General features: G+C 56.0%; 1 protein-coding gene across 4 annotated transcripts; it reads left to right on the top strand.

The window, feature by feature from the left end:
* The first annotated feature begins 525 nt into the window (after positions 1–525).
* MOB3A (MOB kinase activator 3A) lies at positions 526–27,614 on the top strand. Of its 4 annotated transcripts, none has more exons than XM_045378450.3 (5): positions 526–659; positions 12,239–12,394; positions 19,360–19,901; positions 21,033–21,235; positions 25,122–27,614. In XM_045378450.3, the coding sequence occupies exons 3-5, from the start codon at positions 19,481–19,483 to the stop codon at positions 25,149–25,151; spliced, it is 654 nt and encodes a 217-aa protein (XP_045234385.1). In that variant the 5' UTR covers positions 526–659; positions 12,239–12,394; positions 19,360–19,480; the 3' UTR covers positions 25,152–27,614. The 4 variants fall into 4 exon arrangements, with proteins under 4 accessions (XP_045234385.1, XP_045234388.1, XP_005587502.1 ...); XM_045378451.3 differs by having other exon boundaries at positions 534–572; XM_045378453.3 differs by lacking the exon at positions 12,239–12,394 and having other exon boundaries at positions 526–572.

Genomic DNA, 27,614 nt, shown 5'->3' with positions numbered 1-27,614 from the left:
CGCCTCCTACCCCGCCCGCCCCACCGGCGCAGGCCCCACCCCCTCCCGGGCCCAGCCCCGCCTCCGTCCTCAGCGGACTACTGACGGCGCCGGTTCCGCCTCCAGGCCCCGCCCACGATCCGCCCCTTAGGAGACTCCGCCGCTAGGTGGGCCCCGCCTCGAGGCCGCGCCCTACGCATGCGCCAATGGCCCGTGCCGGCTCCTCGGCCAGCTCCCGCTGAGGCCCCGCCCCGTGTCCCGGCGACGGTACAGGCTCCGCCCACAGGCCGCAGCCCCGGTTGCTAGGCAACGGAGACCTCCGCCCTGCCCGGCCCGGCTTGGCCCGGCCCTGTCAGGGCGTCCCAGGGCTGCTGCCTGGAACTTGGCTCCGTGCGCCTTCGCCGCCCGGGCCCCTTATAGCCCGCCAGGCCGAGGACGGGAGACCCCTACAGGCCGCTTCTGCGCGGAGCCCCGGGCCCTTTAAGGAAAGTAGGTCCGGTCCGTGGGTGCGGTCGGGCTTGCGTGTGAGGCGTCCTCCGCGACCGTGTCCTTCCGCGGCGGCTGCGAGGCGGGGCGGCGGCAGAGGCGGCCAGGTGGGTGCCGGGAGGGGCGAAGGCGGGCGGCAGAGGCGGCCAAGTAGGTGCCCAGGAGGCGCGAAGGCGGGCGGCAGAGGCGACCAGGTGGGTGCCCGGGAGGGGCGAACTTAGGCGGCGAAGAGACCGAGCCCTGAGGAAGGGCGAACCCTGGCGGCGGGGAAGCTGGATCCCTCAGGAGAGGCGAACTTAGGCGGCGGGGAGGCCGAGCCTTCAGGAAGGGCGAGGCTGGGCGCGGTGGCTCACGCCTGTAGTCCCAGCACTTTGGGAGGTCGAGGCGGGCGGATCACCTGAGATCAGGAGTTCGAGACCAGTCTGGCCAACACGGTGAAACCCGTCTCTACCAAAAATACAAATTAGCGGGGCGAGGTGGCGGGCGCCGGTAATCCCAGCTGCTTGGGAGGCTGAGACAGGAGGATCACTTGAACCCGGGAGGCAGAGATTGCGGTGAGCCGAGATCGCACCACTGCACTCCAGCCTGGGCAACAAGAGAGGGGGGGAAAAAAAAGGAAGAGCGAACTCAGGCGGCGGGGAAGCCGGATCCTTCAGGAGGGGTGAACTTAGGCGGCGAAGAGGCCCAGCCTTCAGGAAGGGGGAACTCTGGCGACGGGAAAGTGGAATCCCTCAGGAAGGGCAGGGAGGCCGATTCCCCAGGAGGGGCGAACGCGGGCAGCAGGGAGACCGATTCCCCCGGAGGGGGATACAGGGTGCTGGGTCGAGCTGCGGGGGCGAGCTCCTGGCCCTGCCCACTGTCCTGCCGCAGGACCCCGCACCTCCCGGTGTGTGTGAAAATGCTGCAGGGCTTCAGGACCCCTAAGCCCAAGCGGCAGTCGGGCCCTTTCGAATAGGCCCTTCTTGCTCGGGGTCCCCAAAGTCGCTGGCGGGGTCCCCCCACCCCGGAAAGAGGCACCCACCAAGGTGGCACCCACCCGCCTCCCTGTAGCGAGGAGGGGCTAGAAAGTGGAAGCGAGGGTGCATTTTATTAGGAGTCACTGAGAGGGGTGGGGAGATTGGAAAATCCAATCACAGAGCAGAAAATCAGTGCTCCAAGCCCCAGCTCATCCTGGGGGTAAGATTTCCAGTCTTTGTACACACTGCTTTTTTGTTTGTTTTTGAGACGAAGTCTGGAGTCTCACTCTGTCGCCCAGGCTGGAGAACAGTGGCTGGATCTCTGCTCACTGCAAACTCTTCCCCCCGGGTGCAAGTGAGCCTCCTGCCTCAGCCTCCCGAGTAGCTGGGATTACAGGCACCTGCCACCACACCCAGTTAATTTTTGTATTTTTAGTAGAGACGGTTTCGCCATGTTGGCCAGGCTGGTCTTGAACTCCTGACCTCAGGTGATCCGCCCACCTCAGCCTCCCAAAGTGTTGGGATTACAGGCGTGAGCCACCGCGCCCGGCCCACACTGCTTTTTTACACTTGCTTTTTTCTTCGTTTTCTCCTTAACAGTTTATACGGGTTTAATTGACATGCAGTAAACTTCCCATATTCAAAGCAGATGGTTGGATAAATGTTGAGATGTGTGTTTTGCATGTTTCACGTCCCATCTGTGCTTTCTGCTTTGGGAGTCGCCTCCTGCACAGGCAGGAGGGAGTGCCCTGGCCGGCCTCTAAGCCATGGTCATGACCGCCTTCCTTCTTGTGCATCATGCAGTCACAGGGGCTTCCCTTTCACGGAAGAGGCGTTGGGACACAGAGCTGGGGGTGCTGCTGAGGGCTGGAGCCATTAGAGCCCACAGTGATGCCTTGATGAGCGAGTCATTCATTTCCCTGCATGTGTGCGATAATACGGGTTTTGACCCGTGAGACAAAACCCACCTTCCTTTTGTGTTCTCCTGGATTCACTTCCTTTCCAGGCCTGGTTTTGCTTTTGTGTAGGGAAAGCTGGATGTTTGGTTGGTTGGTTGGTTGGTTTGCTGGTTGTTTCAGAAGTGCAAGAGGGTGGCCAGGCGCGGTGGTTCATGCGGGCGATCCCAGCACTTTGGGAGGCCAAGGCAGGCAGATCACCTGAGGTCAGGAGGTCAAGACCAGCCTGGCCAACATGGCGAAACTGCGTCTCTACTAAAAATACAAAAATTAGCTGGGCATGGCCAGGCACGGTGGCTCATGCCTGTGAACCAGCACTTTGGGATCCCAGCACTTTGAGAGGCCGAGGTGGGCGGATCACGAGGTCAGGAGATCAAGACCATCCTGGCTAACACGGTGAAACCCCGTCTCTACTAAAAATACAAAAAAATTAGCTGGGCGTGGTGGCGGGTGCCTGTAGTCCCAGCTACTCGGGAGGCTGAGGCAGGAGAATGGCATGAACTGGGGAGGCAGAGCTTGCAGTGAGCCGAGATTGTACTACTGCACTCCAGCCTGGGCGACAGAGTGAGACTCTGTCAAAAAAAAAAAAAAAAGGCCGGGCACGGTGACTCAAGCCTGTAATCCCAGCACTTTGGGAGGCCAGGGTGGGCAGATCACGAGGTCAGGAGATCGAGACCATCCTGGCTAACACAGTGAAACTCCATCTCTACTGAAAATACAAAAAAATTAGCCAGGCGTAGTGGCGGGCGCCTGTGGTTCCAGCTACTAGGGAGGCTGAAGCAGGAGAATGGTGTGAACCCGGGAGGCGGAGCTTGTAGTGAGCCGAGATGGCGCCACTGCACTCCAGCCTGGGCGACAGAGCGAGACTCCGTCTCAAAAAAAAAAAACGTACAGAGGGAAAGGAAGGAGGGCTGGATGAGCCCCCGGGCTGTCAGAGTTGCAGAGTTGCAGCCCTGAGAACTTCCAGAAGCTAGGTTCTTAACCGCAGTTGTCAGGGACCTGCTTATTAGAACTCACTGAGAAGATCTACCGATTACAGAGTGAGGACTAAGAAAGTGAACTCCCAGCATGCCACGTCCCTGTCCTCCGGACCCCCGGATGTCTTTCCCTTTCCCCAGGAATGACTCAGGCACCCACCTCAGGCAACACCCGCTCCACTGCACCCTTCCCAGCGCCCTCTCTTTCAACAGGTTGACTTTTCTTTTAACTCTGGAGCCAAGCTGACCACCTGTGGCTGTGGAGGCCTTGCAGTGTGGCTGGTCCGAACTGGGATGTGCTGACCAGCTGCGGGTGGCTCATGCCTGCATTCCCAGCACTGTGGAAGGCGGAGGAGAGCGGATCACCTGAGGTCACGTATTCAAGACCAGCCTGGCCAACATGGCAAAACCCCATCTCTACTAAAAATACAAAAATTATCCGGGCATGCTGGCGCGTGCCTGTAGTCCCAGCTACTCAGGAGGCTGAGGCCGGAGAATTGCTTGAACCCGGGAGGCGGAGCTTGCAGTGAGCCAAGATCATGCCACTGCACCCCAGCCTGGGCAACAGAGTGAGGCAACATCTTGAAAAAAAAAAAGAAAATTCCCTTCCGAGGAGGTATTCTCCCACCTTAGGGACCTGATAGTGGAGGTTTCGGAAAAATTCCCCACACAGCTGACTCAGAGCTTGGGGTTTTGAGGTGGGGAGTTTTAGACCTTCCCCAGCCGACGAGCTCTGTGTCTGTTTTCCTGGCATTTAGAAGGTCAAATGGCTTAAGCAGAAAAGGCAAATCCGACTTCAGAAACGGGGTTCTGGGAGGAGGCCTTCACTTCTGCCTTTCGGAGTCCCAGCGAAGCCTCAGGAACACACAGTGGGTGGCTGTGGTCCAGCGTGTGCCTGGCTGCACACAAAAAAAGGCTGAACTTGGGTTTTCTTTCGGACGTTGACACGATACCTTCTGGGGACCGCGCCTGGCCTCTTCCTTTTTCCTTTTTTTTTTTTGAAATGGAGTCTCTTGCCCAGGCTGGAGTGCAGTGGCACAACCTCGGCTCACTGCACCCTCCGCCTCCCGAGCTCAAGAGATTCTCGTGCCTCAGCCTCCTGAGCAGCTGGGATTACAGGGGTGCGCCACCACACCCGACTTAATTTTTTAGTGTTTTATTAGAGACTGGATTTCACCACGTTGCCCAGCTCAGGCACTCTGCCTGCCTCGGCCTCCCAAAGTGCTAGGATTACAGGGGTGAGCCACAGCGCCCCGCCCCCTTTTCCTTTTGCGTATATCAAAGTGACTGTTTTTTTGCTCATATACCCAGACTGGGAAAAGTGTGTCAGTGTACCACAAAAGATTTACAGAGGGTCGGGCGCTGTGTCTCATGCCTGTGATCCCAGCACTCTGGGAGGCCAAGGCAGAAGGATAGCTTGAACCCAGAAGTTTGAGACCAGCCTGGGCAACATAGTAAGACCACATCTCTACCAGAAATACAAAAATTAGCTGCGCATGATGGCATGCACCTGTGGTCCCAGCTACTTGAAAGGCTGAGGTGGGAGGAGCGTTTGAGCCCAGGAGGTTGAGGCTGCAGTGAGCCATGATCGCACCACTGCACTGCAGCCCGGGTGATAGAGTGAGACCTTGTCTCAAACAGACAGCAGAAAAAAAAAAAAAAACCTTCCTTCCAGACACAGTAGTTCCTTATTTTTTTCATGGTTGTACCAATTTATGATTCTTTCCTTTTTTTTTTTTTTTCTGTCGCCAGGCAAGCTCCGCCTCCCAGGTTCACGCCATTCTCCTGCCTCAGCCTCCCTGAGTAGCTGGGACTACAGGCACCCACCACCATGCCCGGCTAATTTTTGGGGGATTTTTAGTAGAGATGGGGTTTCACCGTGTTAGCCAGGATGGTCTTGATCTCCTGACCTCGTGATCCGCCCGCCTCGGCCTCCCAAAGTGCTGGGATTACAGACATAAGCCACCGCGCCTGGACTTTTATTCCTTCTTTAAAAAAAAAGGTCTTAGACGCTGGGTGCAGTAGCTCACGCCTGAAATCCCAGCATTTTGGGAGGCCAAGGTGGGCGGATCACTTGAGGTCAGGGGTTTGAGACCAGCCTGGCCAACATGGTGAAATCCCGTCTCCTACCAAAAATAACAAAAATCAGCCAGGCATGGTGGCGCACACCTGTAATCCCAGCTACTCGGGAGGCTGTGGCAGGAGAATTGCTTGAGCCCGGGAGGCAGAGCTTGCAGTGGGCCGAGATGGCGCCACTGCACTCCAGCCTGGACAACAGAGCGAGACTCCATCTCCAAAAAAAAAAAAGATCTGGCTATCCGTACTGTTTTGCAACTTACTTTTTGCACTTATTGGATACTGGGTGTCCTTCCGCATCAGGGCCTGTGTCTCATTCTTCTTAAAACTGTGTGGCTGGGCTGTCCTGGATTACGCGAGGAGAAGTCTCCTCTGGATTGACAGGCTTTGGCTCAAGTTAAAGGCTTTTCTTTCTAGCCAGATGGGCTTGGAAATGATTCTGCAGGAAGTGGGTGTTCCCTGATCTGGCCTGCAGCCGGTGCTGGAATCCTTTTTTTTTTTTTTTTTTTTTTTTTTTTGATGCGGAGTCTCGCTCTGTCGCCCAGGCTGGAAGTGCAGGGAGTGCAGTGGCTCGATCTCGGCTCATTGAAAGCTCCGCCTCCCGAGTTCACACCATTCTCCTGCCTCAGCCTCCCGAGTAGCTGGGACTATAGGTACCCGCCACCATGCCCGGCTAATTTTTTGTATTTTTAGTAGAGACGGGGTTTCACCGTGTTAGCCAGGCTGGTCTCGAACTCCTGACCTCTGGTGATCCACCCACCTCAGCCTCCCAAAGTGCTGGGATGACAGGCCTGTGCCACCGCGCCTGGCCTAGAGTCTTGGTTGTAGAGTTACTTACTACAGGAGTCAATTTCACATAGGTTTCTCTCCCTTTTCTTCCCCACAAATCCTGGGTTTTTTCTCTTAGGTCTTTTGGTTTTAATGCAGAGCTTATATTTAGCTTATTCGTTTTAAAAGTGTGTTAAAATAATGCACATATTTTTATCATTGCTATGTTTAATGTCCCATTTCATTGACCATAGGTCCCACAGGAAAGGAGGGAGTTGTTACTGACTTCCTGTGTGGGGCTGGGGCCAGGGTCTCCCCCGGGTACTGAGTCATTCTCTGGGGTGGAGTGTCCTGGGCACTGCAGGGTGCTGAGCAATGTCCCTGGCCTCCACCCACTCCATGCCAGGAGCTCCCCCAAAACCTGACAATCACAGATGTCCCCAGACATCACCCAGCCTTGAGGGGCAGAATCCTCACTGTTTTCAGGCCTGTGGGAGCAGGGGGCAGGGTGGTCTGGCCCTGACTCTGCCCCCCAACACCCTCTGGGCCATGAGGCAAATGGGAGAAAAAAGGAAATGGTCGGGGGTGTGAACCACTCAAAGCATGGACAATTCCCACAGGGGACAAAGGGATGGGCTGAGCTGGGACACCTGGGCAGGGAGTCGCACCCTAAGTGCCCTGGAGAATCAAGACAGCCTGAGTCACCAGGCCAGCTCTCCTGGGCTGCAGATGCTGGTTTCAGAAGCGCTCAGCAGCTGAGGATCTCTGAGGATGCGGACTTGGCTGGGCTAAGATGAGTCGGGTGTCGGGGGCCCCAGAATCCCCTCAGAGTCCGCTCAGTGGAGTCCCTTGTAGATTACATCAGAGGGGAAGCTGCCAATCTAACTGAGGTCTTGCCCCAGGGCAGTTTTGCCCCCAGGGAACTTGGAAATGGTGGGGGGGTGCGTTTGTGTTTGTCACAACTAGAGGAGGGGGTGCCCCCGGCATGGCGTGGATGGAGGCCGGGAACATTGCTCAGCACCTGCAATGCCCAGGACACTCCACCCCAGAGAAGGATCCAGCCCTGAATGCCAAGTGGGGGACTGCATTAGTTATTTGGAAAAAGAAAATCAAGTCTGCTCCCTCCTCACACCAGACACCAGAATAAACTCCCAATATGGCAGACAGTATAAACCAGGGGACCCCAGCTCCTGGGATTCTCCTCCTCTCCCCATCATCATTCAGGGTGTGGATTTCAATGTGTGTAGCCTCCTGGGACCTCAGCAGAGCAGAGGATCATGGGCCGCAGAGTCTCTTGGGGGTCCGTGGAATCCCCTAACCCAAGGGGTGTCAATGGAGGGTGATTCTGCCCCCAGGGGACACTGGGCCAAGCCTGGGACATTTGTGTTTTTCTCATGACTGGGGGTGCTCCTGGCATGGAGTGGGTGGAGGCCAGGGACGCTGCTCAGCACCCTGTAGTGCCCAGGATGGCCCCTCCCCAGAGAGTGACCCACGCTGACGTCCACAGTGCAGAGACGCTGCCCTAGTGGCAGACACACCAGATTCAGAATTGAAGGATCTGAGTTCAAGCCTAGACTCGTACCTTTCACCTCGCACCCTCAGGCGGGGCAGCTGGCCTCAGCTTCTGGACGTGTAGCATGGGTGAGCCCCTCCCGCCAGCCAGGGAATGATGAGTTTCACAAGAGCAGGTCCTCCAGGGCCCCAGCAGATGCCAGGCCTGTTACTAATAACAGCAAAGGTCCATGATCACTTAGCAGGAATGAGAGCGTCCACTTTCTACCCACCCTGCCAGCCTCACAGGGCTGCAGCATGAACCCCCGTAGGGTTAGTTTATGAGTGCATAGGGAAGTGCTCCCCGGAAAGCAGGAGAAACACGGGTGGGCAGATACATGTTTGCACCTCTGACAACCCAGTCACTGTGTACTAACTAGTAATGCGGTTGGCAATTTGTAAAAAGTACTCATTAAAGAGGGAGACAAGGGCTGGGTGCGGTGGCTCAAGCCTGTAATCCCAGCACTTTGGGAGGCCGAGACGGGTGGATCCAGCCACTGCACTCCAGCCTGGGTGACAGAGTGAGATTCCGTCTCAAAAAAAACAAATTAAAAAAAAATAAAGAGGGAGACAGCCAGGCTCAGTGGCTCACATCTATAATCCCAGCACTTTGGGAGGCCAAGGTGGAAGGACCACTTGAGGTCAGGAGTTTAAGACCAGCCTGCACAACATAGTAAGACCCCCGTCTCTACAAAAAATACAGAAATTGCCAGGCGCGGTGGCTCACGCCTGTAATCCCAGCACTTTGGGAGGCCGAGGTGGGCGGATCACGAAGTCAGGAGTTCGAGACCAGCCTGGCCAACACGGTGAAACCCCGTCTCTACTAAAAATACAAAAAAAAATTAGCTGGGTGTGGTGGTGGGCGCCTGTAGTCCCAGCTTACTCAGGAGGCTGAGGCAGAAGAATCCTTGAACCCGGGAGGCAGAGGTTGCAGTGAGCCAAGATCGTGCCACTGCACTCCAGCCTGGGCAACAGAGCGAGACTCCATCTCAAAAAAGAAAAAAGAAAAAAAAAAAATACAAAAATTAGCCAGGCGCACACCCAGTAGTCCCAGCTACTCAGGAGACTGAGGTGGGAGGATTGCTTGAGCCCCGGAGGTTGAGGCTAGAGTGGGCTATGATTGTGCCACTGCACTCCAGCCTGGGTGACAGAGCAAGACTTTGTCTCAAAAAATAAATAAATAAAGCAAACAAGAACAGTCAGGTCCCTGGCTCTGCCACTCAAGCTTTTTCCCCCTCGGCACTGTGGACATTCAAGGCGGATTGTCCTCTGGGGTGGGGTGTCCTGGGCACTGCAGGGCACTGGGCAGCATCCCTGGCCACCACCCACTCTGTGCCAGGAGCATCCCCCAGTTATGACAACCACAAATGCCCCCAGACATCACCCAGTATCCCCCGGGGTGCAGAATCGCCCCCCAGCTGAGACCCCCACTGCAGCTGGGTGTGGCTGAGAGCTCTTCACAGTGGCCACGAGGAGGGAGACCGGGGTGGGCCCCTGGCTCCTACTGGGCGGGCTCAGAGCATGGCTCCTGCCTCACCGTTCAGACTGAAGCCATCCAGGAGACCAAGAAGGCGGTGCCAAGTCGGTGGTGCCCAGTCAAGCCCAGACCCTGTGGCCCCGGCAGTAAAAGTTCCGTGAAAGGAGTGTGGCCCTGGGTTTGGACGGGAGCTTGGGGCGTTCCTCCATGTGGCTTCCTCTTTCTGACACTTGGGCTCTTGTTTCTTGAAACCTTGGGCTGGGTCCTCTGAAGCAGGCACCAGAGGTGTCCGTGATGTCTCATCACTGTAACTGTCCCCTAGGTGACATGATCTTAGCTTTGTTTTGAGACAGGGTCTCACTGTGTCCCCCAGGCTGCAGTGCAGTGGCACAATCATGGCTCACTGCAGCCTCGACCTCCTGGGCTCAGGCGATCCTCCCACCTCAGCCTCCCAAGTAGCTGGAACTATACAGGCACATCCACCATGCCTGGCTAATTTCTAAGTATTTTTTGCAGAGACGGGGTCTCATTCTGTTGCCCAGGCTGGTCTTGAGCTCCTGGCCTCAAGCAGTCCTCCTGCCTTGGCCTCCCAAAGTGCTGCGATTGCAGGCATGAGCCATTGCACCCGGACAGGATTTCTTTTAGGGCTGATGAAAGTGTTCTGGAATTAGATAAAGGTAGTGGTTGCGCAACTCCAAACATGCCAGGAGTCACGTAACTGTACTCCTGAACTGTAACTGAAAAGGTTAAAATGTGTGGTATGTGAGTCAAATGTCAATCTAAAAACAGAAGAAAAGATGATCAGGAGAATTAGGACAGTATGCTAACCCCTTGATAACACCTGGCGCGGAGTGGCCTGGACAGGCCTTGCTTCCTGCCTGCCTGCTTTCCCACAAGAGAAGTCAGAGATGCAGTAGGTACAGTGGCTCACACCTGTACTCCCTGCATTTTGGGAGGCTGAGGTGGGAGGATCGCTTGACTCCAGAAGCTCGAGACCAGCCCCCTGGGCAAAACAGCAAGACCCCATCTCTACAAAAATACAAAAATTATTCAGGTGTGGTGGTGTGCGCCTGTGGTTCCACCTACTCCAGAGGCTGAGGTGGGAGGATCACTTGAGCCTGGGAGGTCAAGGCTGCAGTGAGCTACAGTTGTGCTACTGCACCCCAGCCTGGGCAACAGAGCAAGACCCTGTCTCTAAAACACAAAAATGTAAACCAGACAGAAACACAAAACACTGACAGGATGCACGCCTGGGTGATGAGGGAAGACACGGCCACCCTCCAGCAGGAGTGAGGGTGGCCTTCCAGCACCAGGAGCAGTTGTAGCGTTTAAAAGTAAACACTCAGGCCGGGCACACTGGCTTACGCCTATAATCCCAGCACTTTGAGAGGCTGAGGCTAGAGGATCACTGGAGGTCAGGAGTTCGAGACCAGTGTGCTCAACATGGTAAAACTCCATCTCTACTAAAAATACAAAAATTAGCTGGAAATCGTTTGAACCGTGGAGGTGGAGGTTGCAGTGAGCCAAGATCGTGCCACTGCACTCCAGCCTGGGCTACAGAGCAAGACTCCATCTCAAAAATAAAAGTGGCTGAGTGCGGTGGTTCACGTGTGTAATCCCAGCACTTCGGGAGGCCGAGGCGGGTGGATCACCTGAGGTCAGGAGTTCGAGACCAGCCTGGCCAACATGGTGAAACCGAGTTTCTACTAAAAATACAAAAATTAGCCAGGTGTGGTGGCACGCGCCTGTTATCCCAGCTACTCGGGAGGCTGACGCAGGATAATCGCTTGAACCTGGGAGGTGGAGCTTGCGGTGAGCCGAGCTTGCGCCGCTGCACTCCAGCCTGGGCAACAAGAGTGACACTTCACCTCAAAAAAATAAAAATAAAAATAAAAAAGTAAATAAAAATAAACACTCAGAGCCCGGGTGTGTTGGCTCACGCCTATAATCTCAACACTTCGGAAGTCCAAGGCGGGTGGATCACTTGAGGTCAGGAGTTCAAGTCCAGCCTGGTGGCCGGGTACAGTGGCTCACGCCTGTAATCCCAGCACTTTGGGAGGCTGAGGTGGGTGGATTACAAGGTCAGGAGATCGAGACCATCCTGGCTAACTCGGTGAAACCCCGTCTCTACTAAAAATACAAAAAATTAGCCGGGCATGGGGGCGGGCGCCTGTAGTCCCAGCTACTAGGTAGGCTGAGGCAGGAGAATGGCGTGAACCCGGGAGGCGGAGCTTGCAGTAAGCTGAGATCGCACCACTGCACTCCAGCCTGGGCGACAGAGCGAGACTCCGTCTCAAAAAAGTAACAGTAAAAATAAAAAATAAGTACTCAAATTTTGGAAGGTGACTCTGGGACGCTGCTTTTTTTTTTTTTTTTTTTTGAGACAGAGTCTCGCTCTGTCGCCCAGGCTGGAGTGCAGTGGCGCGATCTCAGCTCACTGCAAGCTCCGCCTCCTGGGTTCACGCCATTCTCCGGCCTCAGCCTCCTGAGTAGCTGGGACTACAGGCGCCCGCCCCCATGCCCGGCTAATTTTTTGTATTTTTTAGTAGAGACGGGGTTTCACCACGTTAGCCAGGATAGTTTCTATCTCCTGACCTCGTGATCCGGCCTCCCAAAGTGCTGGGATTACGGGCGTGAGCCGCCACGCCCGGCCGACGCTGTCTTTTTTAACAGGACAGATTCTGGACTGGGAGCATCTTCCAGCCAAGTATCAGGGCTGCCAGGCCGGGAGCCAGTGTTGTGCACTGACCTAGAACATAGGGAACTGACGTCTCTGCTCAGGGCTTGTCTCTCAGGCGCCTCCTGTGCTTTGGGGCAGCAGTCCCCGAGGCAGTGACAGGATGTGGAAACCTCCGGAAGGAAGTGGGTGACTGGTCTGTGAGCTGCTGCACCTTGGCGGGGGAGGGGTCATACCAGTTGGTTGCTTAGAGAAACTGTGTTTTTTTTAAAAAAAAAAAAAAAAAAAAAGTGTTGCAGCAGGGGAATTTGTCATCTCACCTTTCATTTCTCTAGAAGTTTCCAAGGATCACTTGTGCCTCGTCCGTGGGAAGACCAGGGCAGCCGAGAAGGCCTTGGTGTGGAATTCTGGGAGCTGATTCCTGCCTTGTCTTCCCCACACTGTCCCTGGAGAAATCTGAGAAGAGCAGAGCAGAGGGAGCCCCAGACACGGTAACCGGCCCCCAGCCTCAGGGGACAACGAGGACGGGAGGCAGGGTCCTGAGGCCGTCCTGGCCTTTCTTGGGAAAAAAACCCCTTTCTGTGGCCGATCACCCCTTCGCCAAGGAGCCTGTGTTTGTTCCTGATAGAAAACGGTTTGCTTAGGCCGGGCACAGTGGCTCGTGTCTGTAATCCCAGCACTTCAGGAGGCTGAGGCGGGAGGATTGCTTGAGGCCAGGAATTTGAGAGCAGCCTGGGCAACATGGCGAAACCCCTGTCTCTATAAAAAAAAGAAAATTAGGCCGGGTATGGTGGCTCACGCCTGTAATCCCAGCACTTTGGGAGGCTGAGGCAGGCAGATCACGAGGTAAAGAGTTTGAGACCAATCTGGCCAGCATGGTGAAACCCCGTCTCTACTAAAAGTACAAAAATTAGCTGGGTGTGGTGCCGGGCGCCTGTAATCCCAGCTACTGGGGAGGCTGTGGCAGGAGAATCGCTTGAACCCGGGAGGCGGAGGTTGCAGTGAGCCGAGATCGTGCCACTGCACTCCAGCCTGGGCAACAGAGCAAGACCCTGTCTCAAAAAAAATAAAAAGGAAAAAGAAAACCATTTGCTGTGACGGGAACTCTGCCCGTCCACAGGGCTCTTCAGAAGATGTTAACTTCCACTTAAAATCCCGCACCTGTTTTTTTTTTTTTCTTTTTTCTTTTTTTTTAACGGAGTCTCACTCTGTTACTCGGGCTGGAGTAGTGCAGTGGCATGATCTCAGCTCACTGCAGCCTCCGCCTCCCTGGGTTCAAGCGATTCTCCTGTCTCAGCCTCCTGAGTAGCTGTGATTATAGGCACACGCCACCACACCCAGCTAGTGTTTTGTATTCTCAGTGGAGATGGGGTGTCACCATGTTGGCCAGGCTGGTCTCAAACTCCCGACCTCAACTGATCCACCCACCTTGGCCTCCCTAAGTGCAGGAATTAGAGGCATGAGCCCCTTTGCCCCGCACCCGTCACCTTCTGAAAGGAGACAGACATGCCGAGAGGGAGTTTACAAACTCTTCGGGCTGCCCTGTCTTGTTTTCTGGAACTAACTGTCTTTGGCATGAGTCTGGTAGAGAAGTGTAAAGGGATATAGAAAAAGAGAAGCCTCGGCCAGGCATGGTGGCTCACGCCTGTAATCCCAGCACTTTGGGAAGCCGAGGCAGTAGGAGGAGAGGCTTTGGGAAGCCGAGGCAGAACTCACTTGAGACCAGGAGTTCGAGACCAGCCTGGGCAGCGTCGTGAGACCCTATCTCTACAAACAGTTTTAAAAAGCCAAGCGGGGGCCTGTGGGAACAGCCACTTTCTCCCTGAGACGCAGCCCGGGTAGGCGTCTCCTCCTGTGGCTGCAGTCAGCCCAGGGCTGCCATACACTGCTGGAAGGCCCCGCCTGCCCAACCAGGTGGCATGGTTGGAAGCTGAGCCCCCAAATTGGCACGGGAGACCCTGAAATCCCCAAAGGGTAGCACCGGGCCGTGGCGGGTTGGGTTTTGCTCTGTGCTGTGATTTCTGCTGGTGTTGGGAAGTCAGCTGTGAGTCGGCCCAGGCGTGAAGTGGAAATGGGGAGGAGGGAGGCGAGTGGGCCTGGCTGGGTGGACGGGGATGCGCTCGCCTGCGCGGTTTCCTCTCCGGTAAAGTGAGGCCTGCACTCGCCCCATCTAGACAGGCGTGTGGGGACGGAGGTGATTGATCCCCGGTGCGGAGGAGCATCTCGCTCCGCGCCAGGTGGGCCGTGGCCTGGAGGTGGCCGCCATTTTCCCTTCTCCGGAGGGGATTCATTGATCTTGTGCTGCAGGCGGAGTGGCCTGAGGGCAGGTGTGGTTTGCAGAGCTCATCGCCGGGGCAGGTGCAGGCCTCTGGGGTGCTGAGCCATCAATGGGGAAGGGCCTCAGGTCCCCACCAATGGCTCCCACCTGCTCAGCCCCAGCATGGATGCGTCCTGGGCTCCCCAGCCAGGGGGATACCGTAAGCACAGAAGTGGCCTCTTTCAATCAGGCGCTTCCCAGGGAGGGTCTGAGACTCGGCTGTGGGATCGCTCCTTCCTTGGGAAGTGGGCGGGGGTAGCCAGGCACAGTGGCTCACGCCAGTGATCCTGGCACCTTGAGAAGCTAAGGTAGAAGGATCGCTTGAGTCCAGGAGTTCTCAAGACCAGCCTAGCAACAGAGTGAGATCCTGTCTCTACAAAAAAAAAAATTAACTGGTGGTGAAAAAATTATAAAATATTATGGCAGTGAGTGCCCGTGCTCCCAGCTACTCAGGAGGCTGAGGCAAGAGGATCCCTTGAGCTAGGAGGTCCAGGCTGAAGTGTGAGCCGTGATCCCGCCACTGCACTCCAACCTGGGCAGCAGAGCAAGAACCTCTCTAAAAATAGAAGCAAGCAGGGGGGTACCTGTGTGCTCACCCTGGGGTTGTGCCCCCCAGCAAAACCAGGACGGGTCAGCAGCCCCTGGACTCGGAGCATCCACGTGGCTCTGCTGGGCAGTGGAGGGGCCCCATGGTGGAGCAGCACTGGCCCGGGAAGCGTGTGTCACTAGGTTCGTGATCAGACGGCTGCCCGCGTCCCCGAGAGTTGCTGAATTCAGGGAGTTGTGGGGCAGAAACAGCGGTGGCTTCACCCACAGAAGCCAGGGTTCGAGCCCCGGCCGATCCACCCACTAGCTGTGTGGTGTGAGACACGGCTGTAGAGTCAGTCATAATCTTCTGAGCCACGATCTCACCAGAGCGATCTAATCTTAACCCCAAGGGACACTGGGTGATGTCTGGGGACATCTGTGGTTGTCGCAACTGAGGGTGCTCCCGGCAGGGAGTGGGTGGAGGCCAGGGACGCTGCTCAGCACCCTGCAGTGCCCAGGACGGCCCCACCTCAGAGAACGATCCGACCCCGATGTCCACAGAGCCAGCGGGTAGAGGCCTGGTTGTCTGGGCCCTGGTTTTCTCATCTGTGAAGTGGAGATGGGGTTTTTGTCCCAGGAAAATGAAAAGTGTAAGTTCCTAGTTGGGTGTTAACCCTGGTTGCAGGAAGTCACGATGGTGGCTAAGGGCCCCAGGTTGGCGCTGGGGAAGTTCAGGCCTTTCTGGTCACCGCAGAGTGTGTGGGACCCGAGTCCTCCTGCCACCTGTGCCCAGGCTGCCCTGAGCAGTGCCCCCAGCCGGTCCTCACCAGGTGTTCCCTTGTGACAAACCATTGACCCTGTACCTTCTTATGGTGCAGACTCTGTTGTCACTGTGTTCACAGTGGACACCGTGTTTTGTTTTGTTTTGCTTTGTTTTGAGGCAGAGTCTTGTTCTGTCGCCCAGGCTGGAGTGCAGTTGCATGATCTCAGCTCACTGCAGCCTCTGCCTCCCAGGTTCAAGCAGTTCTCCTGCCTCATCCTCCCAAGTAGCTGGGATTACAGGTGCACGCCACCATGCCTGGGTAATATTTGTATTTTTAGTAGAGACAGGGTTTCACCGTGTTGGCCAGGCTGATCTTGAATTCCCAACCTCAGGTGATCCGCCCGCTTCAGCCTCCCAAAGTGCTGGGACTACAGGCGTGAGCCACGGCACCCAGCCTCTAACTTGCTTTTCTTCCAAACAATGCAGCATCTCTTCCCCCGACGCCCAGGCCCTGTGAGCATTTGGGTCCAGATCATTCTCTGGTGGGGGCCGTTCTGTTGACCCCCCTGGGGCCTCTGGAAGGATCCATCTCTGCTCACGCCTTGTTTTTATTTTTTATTTTTTGAGACAGAGTCTTATTCTGTGCCCAGGCAGTGGTATGAACGTGGCTCACTGCAGCCTCGAACTCTCAGGGTCAAATGGTCCTCCCAGGACCTCCTAGGCATGCACCACTACACCCAGCTAATTTAAAAATTTTTTTTTTTTTTTTTTTTTTTTTTTTTTTGAGACGGAGTCTCGCTCTGTCACCCAGGCTGGAGTGCGGTGGCCGGATCTCAGCTCACTGCAAGCTCCGCCTCCCAGGTTCACGCCATTCTCCTGCCTCAGCCTCCCGAGTAGCTGGGACTATAGGCGCCCGCCACCTCGCCCGGCTAGTTTTTTGTATTTTTTAGTAGAGACGGGGTTTCACTGTGTTAGCCAGGATGGTCTCGATCTCCTGACCTCGTGATCCGCCCGTCTCGGCCTCCCAAAGTGCTGGGATTACAGGCGTGAGACACCGCGCCCGGCCTTAAAATTTTTTTGTAGGGACGAGGCCTCGCCATGTTGCTCAGGCTGACCTCAAACTCCTGGACGCAAACCATCTACCCACCTCACCCTCTCAAACCTCACACTCCTGGATGCAAACCATCTACTCCCCTCACTCTCTCAAACCTCACACTCCTGGACGCAAACCATCTACCCCCCTCACTCTCTCAAAGTCCTTACAGGCGTTACAGGCGTGAGCCACTGTGCTTGGCCTGTCCACACCTTAAATTTAACCCTACAGGATCCAGTCCCAACAGCTGGGAGCTTCCCCGTGATACATGGGTGTTGTTTTCAGCTCGAAATTTGTGGTGATTTTTGATGGCAACCCCAGGACACTCTCCCAGTCATGCATCGTGAGGAATGAGACGCAAGACAGGACTTGGTCACAAGTAACAGCAACACGGCCGGGCGCGGTGGCGCATGCCTGTAGTCCCAGCACTTTGGAGGCCAAGGTGGTGGATCAGATGAGGTCAGGAGTTTGAGACCAGCCTGGCCAGCACGGTGAAACCCCATCTCTACTAAAAACACAAAAATAAGCCGGGCGTGGTGGCAAGTGCCGGTAGTCCCAGCTACTTGGGAGGCTGAGGCAGGAGAATTGCTTCAACCCGGGAGGCAGAGGCGGCAGTGAGCCGAGACCGTGCCGCTGCATTCCAGCCTGGGTGACAGAGCAAGACTCTGCCTCAAAAAAAAAAATGAGGTGGGGTTGGGACGTGCTAGAACATAATGAATGTGTGTTTATTTCTTGGGAGCGTTGCGTGGAGCCCAGTGGGCCTGGGCATGCGTGGGCCTCACTCCCTCTTCCCTCTCTGACTCCCCCTTCTGCTGGGTCCTCTTCATGCTGTGGTGAGGACCCCTGCCCTGCCCAGTGCCCTGCGTGGGCCTTGCCCCAAGTGTCACAGTCAAGTCTGCCAGTCCAGGAGATGCACCCAGCAGAGCAGGGTGGGGTCTGCGTCCACTCTGGGCCTGCCACGGTGCCGGCGTCCTGGTAGTGACAACAGTGTTGGCAGTGACAGGCCCTGCGTGCTGAGTGTGAACCTGGCACATGCGCGGTGTGTGATCCAGGTCGTCCCTCCGCCCTGTGCGGGATGGACTCTGTCTCTCTCCCCTGAGGATTCTCAGGGGAGTCGGCGGATGCCGGGGCCCCACGCCAGAGCAACCCCCAGGTGTCTTACAAGTCACCACTCAGGTGTGCGTGAGACTTGGACTGGTGCCTGGAAGTTTCCTCATTTATACGGTGCCTTGAGGTGGACAGCTGCCCCTGGAATCACCCAGCATCTCGCCATGTGATCCAACATGGAAGGGGGTCTTTGCAGATGAAATCAAGCAAAGAGGGATCACACCAATCGCAGGGGTCTCTGGGTTTTTTTTGGTTTTTTTTTGAGACGGAGTCTCGTTCTGTCGCCCAGGCTGGAGTGCAGTGGCCGGATCTCAGCTCACTGCAAGCTCCGCCTCCCGGGTTCCCGCCATTCTCCTGCCTCAGCCTCCCGAGTAGCTGGAACTACAGGCGCCGCCACCTCACCCGGCTAGTTTTTTGTATTTTTTAGTAGAGACGGGGTTTCACCGTGTTAGCCAGGATGGTCTCGATCTCCTGACCTCGTGGTCCACCCGTCTCGGCCTCCCAAAGTGCTGGGATTACAGGCTTGAGCCACCGCGCCCGGCCTCGCAGGGGTCTCTGACCCAGTGACCAGTGACTTGGGCACAGCGGACAACGCTGCCATGACGGAGATTCATTCTGTCAGCTCTGGGGCCGCACGTCCGCGACGAAGGTGTGGGCGGGGCTGGGTCCCTCTGAGGCCGAGGGGCATCTGCCAGGCTTCTCTCTGCTCCTGGCAGTGGCCAGCATCGTGGGCCCTTCGCTTGTGGAAGCATCATCCCCTGTATCCGCCTCCGTCCTCATGGAGCCGTCTCCCCCATATCCGCCTCCGTCCTCACACAGCCGTCTCCCCCGTATCCGCCTCGCTCATAAGGACGTTTGTCTCTGACTGTAGGGCCACCCAGGTCATCCAAGATGACATCCCTCAAGACCTTTTTCCACCTAGGCTGCCATGCACAGGTGCGGGCATTGGGGTGTGGCTTCCTTTGTGGAGGCCACAGTCCGGCCTGCATAGTCCCCTATAACCGGCATCTTAGCCTGCCCCCACACTCAAGCCCCAGAGTGCCAGGTAGCAGCAAGTCCAGGCCCCAGCCAGGCATCAGCACCGGGGAAGATGCGGCCACTGCGGGCTCTTGGGGCCCGGCTCTCTGCACCTTCTGCTGTGAGCCAGTCAGGCCTCGCCATGTGCAGTTCTGTTCTGTCCACTGAGGAGGTGGCCCCCTTTGGGTGAAACTCCTTAAAGTCAGAAGTCCAGGGGATGTTTTGAACCCTGCCACTAGGGGCTGGGTGCAGTGGCTCAGGCCTGTAAGCCCAGCATTTTGGGGGGCAGAGGTGGGAGGATCGTATGAGCCCAGGAGTTGGAGACCATCCTGGGCAACATAGAGAAACCCCGTTTCTACTAAAAGAAAATTACCCAGGTGTGGTGGTGTGTGTCTGTAGTCTCAGCTAGTCAGGAGGCTAAGGTGGGAGGATCTCTTGGGCCTGGGAGGCAGAGGTTGCAGTGAGCCATGATGGCACCACTGCACTCCAGCCGGGGCAACAGAGCGAGACCCTGTCTCAGAAAATAAAACAAACAAACAAAAAAATCCTGCCGCTTGTGCCGTCAGCACAAGTTTCTGGGAAATTCTGTCGCCTCCAGCAGGTCGTGATTCCCCTGTGTTGTGTATTTCAGGTCCACGGGAGAGCTGTGGAGCTTGGTGAGTGTTTCGTGGCCTCTCGGTTTGGTCGGCACCCCCAGCCGCTGGCCCAGGACCCCTCTGCAGAAGCATTCCAGGAGAGCAGGCGTCACCAAGATGTCCAACCCCTTCCTGAAGCAAGTCTTCAACAAGGACAAGACATTCCGCCCCAAGCGCAAGTTCGAGCCGGGCACCCAGCGCTTCGAGCTGCACAAGAAGGCGCAGGCGTCGCTGAACGCCGGGCTGGACCTGCGGCTAGCCGTGCAGCTGCCCCCAGGCGAGGACCTGAATGACTGGGTGGCCGTTCACGTGGTGGACTTCTTTAACCGCGTCAACCTCATCTACGGCACCATCAGCGACGGCTGCACGGAGCAGTCCTGCCCCGTCATGTCGGGGGGCCCCAAGTACGAGTACCGCTGGCAGGACGAGCATAAGTTCCGGAAGCCCACGGCGCTCTCCGCCCCCAGGTACATGGACCTGCTGATGGACTGGATCGAGGCGCAAATCAACAACGAGGACCTCTTCCCCACCAACGTGGGTGAGTCAGTGGTGGGCAGGGGCTCGGGGATACACAGCCTTCCGGAAAAGTCAGGGAGGCCAAGCACAGTGGCTCACACCCGTAATGCCAGCGCTTTGGGAGGCCGAGCCCAGGGATCACTTGAGCCCAGGAGTTTGAGCTCAGCCTGGGCAACATAGCAAAATTCCATCTCTACGAAAAATTTTAAAAATTAGCCAAGCATGGTGGTGCACACCTGTGGTTGCAGCTACTCGGGAGGCTAAAGTGGGAGGATTGCTTGAGGCTAGGAGGTTGAGGCCGCAGTAAACTATGATCGTGCCACTGCACTCCAGCCTGGGCGACAGATCAAGACCCTGTCTCAAAAAAAAAAAAGAGATTCCATTTCTGAATCTTCTCCTAAGTCGGGCTGCGCTTAGTAGCCCCGCTTCACCCCGAATCGCTCCTGGTGACTCCTGCCTCCTTCACCCCAAAGCAGAGAAGGGCAGGATCAACATCAGGCCTGGAGTCCTTCGCAGAGGAGACAAGTACCCCTGCCAGCGCTGGGCCCAGTGTTCTCAGTGGTTTCAGAATCACTGCCATGGAACCCCTGGGCCCACCAGGATCATCACCCTTTGGTGGGACCTTCCGCCCAGCTCGATGTGTAATGCTCTGTGTGGCTCTCGGGGCACCCCGTAAACGTGGGTTTGTGGGTGATCATTGGGGCACGTCCCTCCAGAGTACAGCAGACCTTTCTTTTCTTTTTCTTTTTTTTTTTTTTTTTTTGAGACAGTGTCTCACTCTGTCACTCAGACTAGAGTGCAGTGGCACCATCTCAGTTCACTTCAACCTCTGCCTCCCAGGTTCAAGCGATTCTCCTGCCTCAGCCTCCTGAGTAGCTGGGATTACAGGTGTGAGCCACCACACCCGGCTAATTTTTTTTATATTTCAGTAAAGATGGGGTTTCTCCATGTTGGCCGGGCTGGTCTCGAACTCCTGACCTCAAGTGATCTGCCTGCCTCGGCCTCCCAAAGTGCTGGGATTACAGGCATGAGCCACCAGCCCCCGGTCTGCCGGCAATTTCTGTCTGGAAGCCCCTTGTCACATCCAGGAGCAAAGGGTTCTGGACATGGACTTGACTGAGTTCGTGGACCCGCCCCACCCCTCTCCCTGCAGGCACGCCGTTCCCCAAGAACTTCTTGCAGACGGTGCGGAAGATCCTGTCGCGGCTGTTCCGCGTGTTCGTGCACGTCTACATCCACCACTTTGACCGCATCGCGCAGATGGGCTCCGAGGCCCACGTGAACACCTGCTACAAGCACTTCTACTACTTCGTCAAGGAGTTCGGCCTCATCGACACCAAGGAGCTGGAGCCACTGGTGCGCGGGCTTGGGGCTGAGGGCTTGGGGTTACGGTGGGGCTGGCGGCCTGTGGCAGAGGCACCCTTCCGGGGCCAGGACCCTGACTGCCCGCGGTCGGCCCAGCAGCTGGCGGCCCCGGCTCTCCCTGGGTCACAGCTCCGGGCCCTAGAGTTGGGTCCCGGGTACCCTGCTGATGGGACAGGTGGTGAGGTAGCCGGGAGGGATCCCGCGTTCTCCCCCGGAGCAAATCGGGGCGGCAGTAGCCGGGAGGGATCCCGCGTTCTCCCGCGGAGCAAATCCGGGCGGCAGTAGCCGGGAGGGATCCTGCGTTTTCCCGCGGAGCAAATCCGGGCGGCAGTAGCCGGGAGGAATCCTGCGTTTTCCCATGGAACAAATCCGGGCGGTAGGTGCAGTTTCCTCCGCGCCAGCCCCGCCTCCTGCTCGCTCCGCCTTCACAGTCCAGAGCTCAGGTGTCCCAGAGCGCAGCTCAGTGTCCCTTATGAAAGGGATAGGAGCCGGCGCAGACTCCACCCTAACTTTGTTTGTTTGGGTTTGTTTTGAGACCTAGTCTCACTGTCGCCCAGGCTGGAGTGCAGTGGTACGATTTTGGCTCACTGAAGCCTCCGCCTCCCAGGTTCAAGTGATTCTCCTGCCTCAGCCTCCCAAGTAGCTGGGATTACAGGCGCCTGCCACCACACCCAGCTAATTTTTTGTGTTTTTAGGAGAGACGAGGTTTCACCGTGTTAGCCAGGATGGTCTTGATGGATCTCCTGACCTCGTGATCCGCCCGCCTCGGCCTCTCAAAGTGCTGGGATTACAGGCGGGAGCCACCGTGCCTGGTTTTTTTTTTTTTTTTTTGGAGCTGGAGTCTCCCTCTGTCACCCAGCCTGGAGTGCAGTGGTGTGATCTTGGCTCACTGCAACTCCCACCTCCTGGGTTCCAGCAAGTCTCCCCCTCAGCTTCCCAAGTAGCTGGGATTATAGGCACGTGCCACCACGCCATGCTAATTTTTGTGTTTTTAGTAGAAACCGGGTTTCACCATGTTGGCCAAGCTGGTCTCGAACTCCTGAACTCAGGTGGTCTGCCTGCCTCGGCCTCCCAAAGTGCTGGAATGACAGACGAGAGCCAGCGCACCTGGCCTAGACTCCACCTGACTTCTGCAGCCAGCCTGGTACCTCTGCGCCCACGCTTGCTTGTCTGCTTTCCACGTTACCAGGTTTTATCTAGAGACGAACCCAGGGACCAGATTCCTCAGTGTGGAGTCCACGTCCCTGAAGCCAATGTGGCTTCTTGAAATTGGGGCCCACATTTGTGACTCGGTGATGGGGACCAGCAGTGGAGTGGGTGCCCGTGATTCAGGGCCTGGCCCTGGAACGTGCCCAGGGGCTGCTCTGTTCCCAGGTTGTGGAGCATTGTATGGATGTGGTGGCCCTGATATGAGAGCGGGACCCCACCAGCCTCCCAGTGGCTGGGACCACAGCCACCACGCCTGGCTGATTTTTTATTGTGTTTCGAGATGGGGTCTCACTATGATGCCCAGGTTGTTCTCAAACCCATGGATGCAAGCAGTCCTCCCGCCTTGGTCTCCCAAGGGGTTAAGATGACAGGTGGGAGCCATCACTCTCTTACAACTTTAAAAAATGGTTAAAAATGGACGGACGAGGTGGCTCCCACCTGTAATCCCAACCCTTTGGGAGGCCAAAGAGGGAGGATCACTCGAGCTCAGAAGTTTGAGAACAGCCTGGGCAACATAGTGAAACATCTTCTCTATAAAAAACAAAAAAATTATCCAGGCACAGTAGTGCACGCCTGTGGTCCCAGCTACTCAGGGGGCTGAGACAGGAGAATCGCTTGAGCCTGGGAGGTCGAGGCTGTAGTAAGTCGAGATTGTGCCACTGTACTCCAGCCTAGGTGACAGCCAGTAACCTGTCTCAAAAAAAAAAAAAAAGATTAAGGCCGGGCACAGTGGCTCACGCCTGTAATCCCAGCATTTTGGAATGCCAAGGCAGGCAAATCATGAGGTCCAGAGTTCAAGACCAGCCTGGCCAATGTGGTGAAACCCCGTCTCTACCAAAAATACAAAAAATTAGCTGGGCGTGGTAGTGGCGGGCACCTGTAATCCCAGCTACTCAGGAGGCTGAGGCAGGAAAATCGCTTGAACCCAGGAGGTGGAGGTTGCAGTGAGCCAAGATCACGCCATTGCACTCCAGCCTGGGCGACAGAGCAAGACTCTGTCTCGGGAAAAAAAAAAAAAAAATTAGCCAGGCTTGGTGGTGGGCACTTGTGATCCCAGCTACTCAGGAGGCTGAGGCAGGAGAATTGTTTGAACCCAGGAGGTGAAGGTTGCAGTGAGCCAAGATTGCGCACAGCACTCCAGCCTGAATGACAGCATGAAACTCCGTCTCGGAAAAAAAAAAAAAGATTAAAAACATCTTCATGGCCGGGCGCGGTGGCTCAAGCCTGTAATCCCTGCACTTTGGGAGGCCGAGGCGGGCGGATCACGAGGTCAGGAGATCGAGACCATCCTGGCTAACACGGTGAAACCCCTTCTCTACTAAAATACAAAAAAAAAAAAAAAAATTAGCCGGGCGCGGTGGCGGGCGCCTGTAGTCCCAGCTACTCGGGAGGCTGAGGCAGGAGAATGGTGCGAACCCGGGAGGCGGAGCTTGCAGTGAGCCGAGATCGCGCCACTGCTCTCCAGCCTGGGCGACAGAGTGAAGACTCCGCCTCAAAAAAAAAAAAAAAAAAAATCTTCACATAACTTCCTCATTTTTGTGTATCCCCTTTCAGGCTTTGCTACCGGTAAACATGTTGCTAAATTTAAAATTAATAGTTGCATACTGGGTGGGTCTAAAGGTAGTAGTGGGGTCTTCTCTTTTTTCTTTGTTTTTCTTTTCTTTTTCTTTTTTTCTGTATTCTAGAACTTTCCTTCCAGTGTCCCAGTCTGTATAAGACAGGGGTCAGCAAACTGCAGCCCCCGGCTGGCTTTCTGTTTTTGTAAATAAAGTTTGTAGGGTTTTGTTTTGTTTTTGTTTTTGAGACAGGGTCTCGCTCTGTCGCCCAGGCTGGAGTGTAGTGGTGCGATCTCAGCCACTGCAACCTCCACCTCACAGGTTTCAAGTGATTCTCCTCCCTCAGCCTCCTGAGTAGCTGGGGCTACAGGTGACCACCACCACGATTGGCTAATTTTTTGTATTTTTAGTAGGGATGGGGTTTCACCATGTCAGCCAGGATAGTCTCTATCTCCTGACTTCGTGATCTGCCCACCTCGGCCTCCCAAAGTTGTTTTTTTCTCTTTTGAGACAGAGTCTCGCACTGTCACCCAGGCTGGAGTGCAGTGGCGCTATATTGGCTCATGGCAACCTCCACCTCCCAGGTTCAAGCGATTCTCCTCCCTCAGCCTCCCAAGTAGCTGAGATTACAGGCGCCCGCCACCATGCGTGGCTAATTTCTGTATTTTTAGTAGAGATGGGGTTTCACCGTGTCATCCAGGCTGGTCTCAAACTCCTGACCTCAGGTGATCTGCCTTCCTCTGCCTCCCAAACTGCTGGCATTACAGGCATGAGCCACCATGCCTGGCTGTAAATAAAGTTTTATTGGCAGCGAGGTACACTCATGAGGTTACCAGTTGTCTGAGGTGGCTTTTGAGGTACAAGACAGAGTTGAGCCATCATGACAGGGACCGTCTGGCCCACAGATCTGAAAATGTTGACTCTGGCCTCAAGGGGTAGCTTGCTGCCCCTGGTCCCAGGTGTGCGATTGCCTGTATGGTTTTTGTTGTTTGGGGGTTCAGGGAAGCCCCCAGCTGCCATCCCTCCGCCTGTGCGTCTCCGTGTGTCTGCTGTTCACATCACCCCTTTTGGGAGTGTCTGGTGGGAGCTGATGTCCTGCTTGCTCTTAACAGAAAGAAATGACCGCCCGTATGTGCCACTAAGAGCCCCGCGGACCCCCCGGTGCCCGAACCGCCGCTGGGGCCTCAGAGACTTGGAGGAGGATGCTCTGGAACCATCATCACGCTTCTCTCCAGCCTGAGCATCTCAGGGAGCCCAGGGGCTGGGCCGCTGAGCAGGTGTTGGTCCTCAGGAGCTCCAGCCCTGGACGGCAGACGCCTTCCTCACCGTCTCGAGCCTCAGTCTCCCGTCTGGGACCGAACGTGAACTGTGTAATTCTGTGTGTTACTAGCAACCGGAAAAGCCCACTGTGTTTTTTAAACCACTTCCACTTTCCAGGAGGCTGGACGGCTTCCAGGGTCACTCCCCGCCCTGGGTGGCTCCCCGGCTCCTGGAACTTCTGCCCCAACCCTCGTCCCCACCTGATCCTGCCTCCACCTCACTGGGGAGCCCCCGGGGCTGCTATGGCCACAGCCCTGCCTGGGCCTGTCTCTCAAAGGCACCCAGCTTGCTCAGCCTCCTACATGTCTCCTGTTGGGGAGGCAAGAGGCTGAGGGGCTTCCGAGCCCCTGAGGGCGGACATCTCCTGCCACAGGCCTTTACTCTGCGCTCCCCACCGGCAGCCGCTGGTGTCCCTTCACACAGAGGCACGACCTGGACCCGGGCATCCTCTTTCCTCCCTCCCCAATCTCTTCCATTTTCCTACAGATTTTTTTTTTTTTTACAAACTAGAGACAGGGGTCTCGCAGAACTCCTGGCCTCAAGTGATCCTCCCACCTCGGCCTCCCAAAGTGCTTGGATCACAGGTGTGAGCCACCGCACCGCAGCCCTCTCTCTTACCCCGTGCACGCTGCTTCCTCAGTTCTTCCGAAACATTCAGCTGAAACATTCAGGGCTTCCTGGACTCCTGGGAGCCCACGTCCTGCACCCCGGCTGCTGACTCATTTCCTAAGGGCCCCTTTGTGTATCATAAAGGGTTTGATTTTTATAGTCACATTTACAACCATCTTGAGATTTTTTTTTTACTTTTTTTTTTTTTTTTTTTTTTAATGGCGTCTCCCTCTGTCGTCCAGACTGGAGTCCAATGGCACGCTCTCGGCTCACTGCAACCTCCACCTCCTGGGTTCAAGTGATTCTTCTGCCTCAGCCTCCCGAGTAGCTGGGATCACAGGCGCCTGCCACCATGCCCAGCTAATTATTGTATTTTTGTTTATTTGTTTGTTTCTGTTTTTGAGACAGTCTCGCCCTGTCGCCCAGGCTGGAGTGCAGTGGTGCAATCTCCACTCACTGCAAGCTCTGCCTCCCAGGTTCACGCCATTCTCCTGCCTCAGCCTCCCAAGTAGCTGGGACTACAGGTGTGCGCCACCAGGCCCGGCTAATTTTTTGTATTTTTAGTAGAGACGGGGTTTCACCATGTTAGCCAGGATAGTCTTGATATCCTGACCTCGTGATCTTCCCGTCTTGGCCTCCCAAAGTGCTGGGATGACAGGTGTGAGCCACCACGCCCAGCCTAATTACTGTATTTTTAGTAGAAATGAGGTTTCACCATGTTGGCCAGGCTGGTCTGAAAACTCCTGACTTCAGGTGATCCGCCCACCTTGTCCTCCAAAAGTGCTGGGATTACAGGCATGAGCCACTGCACCCGGCCTGAAGAATTTTTAAATCAATAACATAGTGAGCCCTCTGCCTCCTCGGCATGATGTCCTCTTTCCTTCTGACCAACCCAGGCAGGACTCTTCTGTGCCTGACGCCTCTCCCCCGGTCTGGAATCTTCCAGTTCTTCTAGAATTGGCCTTTCGCAGATGCTGCAGACTTCCAGTTGAACCCCTTTTTCTGTGTGGCCCCTGGGGCTGCAGGACCAAAATCCATGAGCTCTGTGTCCCCTAGACCCTTGGAAGGTGAGAGCAGGGCACTGAGCAAAGGCAGCCACCTCCTCTCCCTGACTGAACCCCCGCCACCCTACTCCTCACCAGAATTGTCAGTGGCCTTTCACGACGGTGGCCCTTCCCGCCTGAGCCCTGCATTGTCCCAGACCACACAGAAGTCTGGTCACCTCTGGGTGCCTGGGATGGTCACCGAAGAGAAGGACGCTGTCCCCGTCTCTCCTGGCTTCTGCCAGAAAATCGAACAAGTGCAATTAACACTGTCACCACCGAAGCCTGAAGCTCCCAGGACTCGTCCTTGATCCAGAAACCACTGGGTCCGGCTCTTGGAGCCCCCAGGAGAGGGACCTCCCAGCCGAGCCCTCGAAGGACTCCATGAAACCAGGATCTGCTTGATGGAATGTATCCCCTTGTACCTGCAAGATGAAGGCCAGACACCCACACCTGTGTCTCCCCCAGGGCTCAGGATGTCCCAGCAGCCCCGCCATGCAGCTTCCCAGGTGGGTTTGGGAGGTGGGAGCAGGGACCATCCCTGTCCCCTTCACCCTCACTCCATCCACCCCAGAGACCACCCTCCCCCAGCCAGATACGGAATAAAACTACAGACGCAGATGTCGGAATAAA

This window comes from Macaca fascicularis, chromosome 19 (assembly GCF_037993035.2).
Source record: "Macaca fascicularis isolate 582-1 chromosome 19, T2T-MFA8v1.1".
NCBI lineage: Eukaryota > Metazoa > Chordata > Mammalia > Primates > Cercopithecidae > Macaca > Macaca fascicularis.
Note: the sequence above shows the minus strand (reverse complement) of the source record. Positions and strands in the feature narration are given on the sequence as shown.